General features: G+C 42.2%; 1 protein-coding gene across 1 annotated transcript; it reads left to right on the top strand.

Moving 5' to 3' along the window:
* The first annotated feature begins 1,191 nt into the window (after positions 1 to 1,191).
* On the top strand, positions 1,192 to 5,484 carry LOC147629484 (putative UDP-arabinose 4-epimerase 2). Its single transcript, XM_086812741.1, has 11 exons — positions 1,192 to 1,578; positions 1,709 to 1,838; positions 2,459 to 2,583; positions 2,694 to 2,804; positions 2,902 to 3,009; positions 3,420 to 3,511; positions 3,609 to 3,750; positions 3,873 to 3,967; positions 4,081 to 4,210; positions 4,561 to 4,705; positions 4,858 to 5,484. The coding sequence occupies exons 2-11, from the start codon at positions 1,772 to 1,774 to the stop codon at positions 5,088 to 5,090; spliced, it is 1,248 nt and encodes a 415-aa protein (XP_086668867.1). The 5' UTR covers positions 1,192 to 1,578; positions 1,709 to 1,771; the 3' UTR covers positions 5,091 to 5,484.
* The last annotated feature ends 346 nt before the right edge of the window (positions 5,485 to 5,830 follow it).

Here is a 5,830-nt window from a genome sequence, read left to right as displayed (position 1 = left end):
TGAAAAATGATGCTTAAAGAGAATCAACATATGACACCAAAAAATAAAGTGTACAATGCTAGATATGTGGTTGATGAAGGGTAAGCATTGAAAGCACTCAAAAGTCTATGATCATTGAAGGGATTACAAGCCAAGATTAATATTTGAAAAATTAAATAAAATTGTTGACGTAATCAATTTCTTGGTTGCAAATGAAAGAAGAAAGGCATAACTTTAAGAAGAAAGGCATAATGAAGATATATAAAGTTATCATTAAGGGGCATCAAAAGGTTTTTAACTATAGGAATAGTTTGATCATGTGTTGTCGACCATTTTCTTTTTAGAATGTAAATTTCTCCAATTTCACATTTTTATTTATTGCTATGCCATATTCTATACATGCCTAGATTCATGTACTTAATGGAAAGGCCTTCGCTAAGGAAGTCAAATGAATCTAGAATTTTGGGAGAAGAGCCTCCTCTTTTGATGGAAAAGGGAGTGAGCTTGTGAAGAAAAATGCATGCACTTGATGGTGAGGGAACGAACTTGTGTAGAAAAATGCATGCACTTGATGGTGAGGCTTCGAACGTGATCACTGATGTTATTAAGAAGGAAAAAATCACTATGGATGTGAATATGGTGTCAGACTTTTGAGGAAACGTGACATTAAGTCATGCATTTTCTTCTTTCTTTTTTATTTTAAGTTGGACGATTTTTATTACATGAGGGTCCCGCATACCCTTCTTACACACACACAGCTACGAGTTCATGAGGTACAAGGTAGCACCATGCAATGTAGGCAGCTATGGATCGAACCCATTACCTCGGGTTACAAGCCATCCACTTTAACCAAGTGACCTACCGATTGATGACAACCATGCATTTCCATTGAATATATTCTGTGAGATTTTCAAGAATAAGAGTGTTTTTCATTTTTAAGTCAATATGTGGGCTCTTCTTTTTGGAGTCATGGGCCACAACAAATTGCAAAACAAAACGGATTAAAAGAGCCACTTTGTGTGTCACCATGTGCTCACTCACACAATACATACATACATACATATATCGTGTATGTGCCCGTGCGTGTGTGCGTGCATGTTTTCACTAAAAAAAAGTGCGCGCGTGAAAATAATACAGTGTCCACATGCATGTGCACATGTGCATGCGTTCGTGTTGCACGCTCATATATATGTACACCTAAAACAGATATCTGATCCTGATCGCGACGGCGACGGCGACGGCGACGGCGACGACTTCTGTTGGCTTCTACCTGAACAGGGCGAGGGTTTTTCTTCGCGGCAGCGAGAACCCTGAATTTTCCATTGCCATAGATAATTGAACCTCTGTAACCCTAATTCTACCTCTGACATCCTACCAAGCTCTGTCAACCCTAATTCTGCGAGTTGCAGCTCTGTAACCACATACGTTAATGTTATTTCGTCTTATCAGATGAACCCCTTTTCCAATCTGCTTCCTGTTTCGAGACTTTCGATTGTATTTGTCAATAGAGGTGCCAACAATAGCGAAGAGAAACCTGTAGGGTTTACGTGCGTGGGCATTTAATTCCAAGGGTTAGCAGGCTCCATTCTACAGCTTCAGGTAATCCATTTTGGTTCGATATTTTATAGTTGGTGCATGAAAATTAGGAGATTTGGGATGAAAGTAGGAGATTAGGGACGCTTATGATCTCTGTTTATGCTAACTGCCATTATCTCCTTCGTCATTGTAGACCTTGTTTTACAGGATTGAAGGCTAATAATCACGATTAAGGAGAGGAGTCTTGTCTCCTCTAATGCCAGGTTCACCTCTTCCACGGAGGAGAAGTCAAACTAGGACATCAAGATCCTGGACTTTAGCAGGTGGGTTGGCTTGATTTTATTGTTAATCACATAATTAATGGACAACAAGAAACGAATAGCTTTGTATCAATGATTATCTTCTGAAATGCGTCAAGCCAACCTTGGGTGCATGCAAGCGCGTGTGTGCCATTGCGTGCACCATTGGTTCTACACACGCGCTTGCCTGCACCATTGGTTCTATGGACAGGCCATGGACAGGCTTGATTGCCTGTCCATGTGCAGGCTGGCAGCCCTGCCGGTCACTGATGTTCACAGGTAGATGTCCTTGCAGCAAGGAGGTGGGCTATATGTGCAAGGGGTCTCATCATCATAAATGATGATGTTCCTCTGCAAAGAATTCTGCCAATTGTGCCATGTTGCAGTGAGTAGAAGCTCGACCTGCCAATTGAGCAGGCAGGTGCTACCTTGATTGTGTGGCGGGGTTAAAGTACAGCTAGGTATCTGGGCTCGAACTCACGCCCCCTCCTTGACAGCGTGCTACAGCAAGGGTCCGCAGGCATGACTAGGATTCTTATTTGCAGAGCCCCTGACATGTAGGACGTGCAGGATGGGCAGGTTTCTGTGGCTCATTTGTTCCATTCTTAGAAAATTGCCTGAGGATTCTATTTTGGTAAATGCAGGGATGGACTATGGTGTCTTGAGACCACGATCTCAGATAGCTGTGAAAGTAGTTGTCGCTTGCTCTCTCACTGTGCTCTGCGTGTTCATGCTAAAGCAGTCATCCACAACTCCCAGAACAGATGCGGTATTCTAGCTTACACTTATACTACTCATTCTACGCATAGCAAAGGAGGAATTTAAACCTGCATGTGTCAGAAGCTTTATGCTGATTTCAGTATATTGTCTTTGTGTCAGTTCATCAAACATGATGGAGTCATGCATGTCTTGGTCACTGGTGGGGCAGGTTTTATTGGATCACATGCTGCGCTTCGGCTCCTGGAGGACAGTTATAGGGTCACAATAGTGGTATGTTTTTAATCAAAATTTTAAGAGAAAAATACAGGCAGGTGCGCACACGGGGAAAAAAGTAACACAAAGCTTTGCTGGCTACTGTAATTTGCAGGACAATCTCTCACGGGGCAACTTGGGAGCGGTGCAAACGCTTCAACAACTATTTCCCGAGCCGGACAGGCTGCAATTTATTTATGCTGACTTAGGAGATAGCAAATCTGTATCCATGATCTTTCAATTTAAGATTTAACTATGTAACTGCCAGCAGTTTTTCCCGAGTTATACATACATACATAACCTTGTAACTGTCTGCAGTTTTTGTGATACATGTATGTGTGTGTGTGTGTGTGTGTGTGTGTGTGTGTGTGAATATGTACATGTAGATTTACATAATCTTATTCATATACAAATACAGTCATATACACACACTGTGCATATGTACATATATACATATGTCCATACATACACATACATGCAAGCTCACACAGGTGGTGGGGTATGAACTCATGCCCCATTTTGGCAACCAGGTTGGATATCCACTTGGAGAAGGGCCCGTGGATTACTATCAGCAGTTTCTCGGTTATGTTGGGTTTTGCATAGTTAAGTATCTTTCACCTTGACTCTAATTAGGTGGATCAAATATTTGCTAGCAATGCAATAGATGCAGTCATGCACTTTGCAGCCGTTGCTTACGTGGGGGAGAGTATGGAAGAACCACTTCGGTATGAATTAGATATAAAATTTATTAACATTTACTGGGCTGGTTGTTGTAAAGATATTTTTTTCCAAAACGTGATTGTTGACATATATTTTATGCAGCTATTACAAGAATATCACGTCCAATACAATAATACTTCTTGAAGCCATGAAGAGACGTGGTGTGAAAAAGCTCATCTATTCAAGCACCTGTGCTACTTATGGAGAGCCTGATACTATGCCTATCACAGAAGAAACTCCCCAGGTGAATTAGGATGAAAGCCTTGCTTTTCTATTGTGCTTTTTGATAATCAATCAAGGTGTCTTTTGATGCTCAAGGGCGTCAATTTTTTATTGACCTTATTATGGGTTTCTCTTTCCCTGAAGGTACCCATAAATCCTTATGGAAAAGCCAAAAAGATGTCCGAGGACATTATTAAAGATTATGCAAAGACGACAGACTTGGCAGCCACCATTTTAAGGTGTGTTGTTTTGGCATCTCAAGTGAGTTTTTTTTTTTTTTTTTTTTTTGGGAGAGGGGGGGGGGATTTATATGGTAGCTCTGACTGTTATAGGTCTGAATGACCATGTTCAGGTATTTTAATGTCATTGGATCTGATCCAAGTGGAAGGCTTGGTGAAGCACCAAGACCAGACCTCCGACGTCATGGACGAATCTCTGGTGCATGCTTTGATGCTGCCATGGCTATAATCCCAGGCCTGCAGGTACATGATCACAATCAGTAAACATGCATATGACAACGTTTTGTGAAATAATTATTTTCCTTTTTCAAGTAGGTGCATACATCCCGATTCCACTTGTACATGTATATACATGCATGAGAATGTGCACATGTACATGCGCCCAAATTAGTATTACGCTTAGGTTTGCTCGTGCACATTACTCACTGCAGGCATGGGCGCACACTTATACACCACAAATGCACATGATATATCTATTGAAGGGATTCATACTCGTCTGTCGGTATGCATGATTTGTCTGCATGCGTATGTGTGGGGAAGAGAGTCAGGCAGTGGGAGTGCATTGACATGAGGGCGATGCAATGGTATGGCAGGTCAAAGGGACAGATTATGAAACAAAAGACGGGACATGCATTCGTGACTATATCCATGTGACAGATCTTGTTGATGCCCATGTGAAGGCACTAGAGAAGTTGGTGCCTTTTAAAGTTGCCATTTACAATGTTGGTACAGGCCAAGGTAATGGGCGTTGCATTCTTTTCAATACTGTGATTTACTACAAGGGCCTGCTGGTGCTTGGGTTTCTGGAAGTAAAGGCTTGAGAAAAAAGGAGGAACATGCATTCGTGCGGGGAGTTTAAGCTGTTACTTTCTGGCCTGTTTTTGTTGCAGGAAAGTCTGTGAAAGAGTTTGTTGATGCGTGCAAGGCGGCAACAGGTGTGAACATCACCGTGACGAATTTGGAACGAAGGCCGGGCGATTATGCAGAGGTTTGGAGTGACCCCAAGAAGATCAATGAAGAGCTCAATTGGAGTGCGAAATATATTGACCTGAAAGAGGCTCTAACGATGTCGTGGAGGTGGCAGCAAGCTCACTTGAATGGTTACAAGTCAGCAACTTTGTAACTGTGGAGAAGCACGTGGTTAAATTTTTGCAAGAAAGCTCTGCTAGATTTTTTTATTTCAGTTCAAAATGGGGAGTAGACCCTTTTCTTGAAGGTCTCTGGTAACAACCTTGGGAATGGCTTACCTGCCTTCTGGAAGAGGAACATATTGAGCTCATATTTAAGGGAGACGCAGAAGCCTCTCCTCCAGCTTAACCAAGGTGACGGCTGCAGTTTTTTACTGTTCTGGAAAATGCAGACACAGATGAAATTCAGTTCATGGATGTAGTTATAATACTTGTAACTGGGTATCTGTGTGTAATGGCCGTAATTATGGTACTTGTAAACAGTCACCGACTGAGTTGCATTCTGTGATCCCATCGTTCAAACAAAACGTCCCCTCCAATTTCTTCAAATTCCTTGAATTTCCCGAATTTCCTAATTTCCCATTGTCCTATTTTCCAATTCATAGTTTTTTCCCCCTAGCCCTTTTTATACACAGCCATCATTCTCATTTTTCCTGCCCGCAGGGGGAGCATAAGGGGAAGGAACCGCGGCGACAGGCATGTGCACCCTCTACACACCACACAACCAATTTACCAAACGATCTAGAGAAAAAGTGGGACAATGGGGCCTGGCCAAGATCACCTAAGATGACCTTTTTGGCTACCCAAGATTACCTTTTTGATGGGCTGAAATCCTCGTTAGCATGGGAAGGAGGGGAACACTTTTCTGTGTAAAGGGTAAGTGCCCAGAGGTTAA

The sequence above is a fragment of the Cibotium barometz genome, chromosome 18 (genome assembly GCF_041138505.1).
Source record: "Cibotium barometz isolate CiBa-2024 chromosome 18, ASM4113850v1, whole genome shotgun sequence".
NCBI classification, from domain to species: domain Eukaryota; kingdom Viridiplantae; phylum Streptophyta; class Polypodiopsida; order Cyatheales; family Cibotiaceae; genus Cibotium; species Cibotium barometz.
Note: the sequence above shows the minus strand (reverse complement) of the source record. Positions and strands in the feature narration are given on the sequence as shown.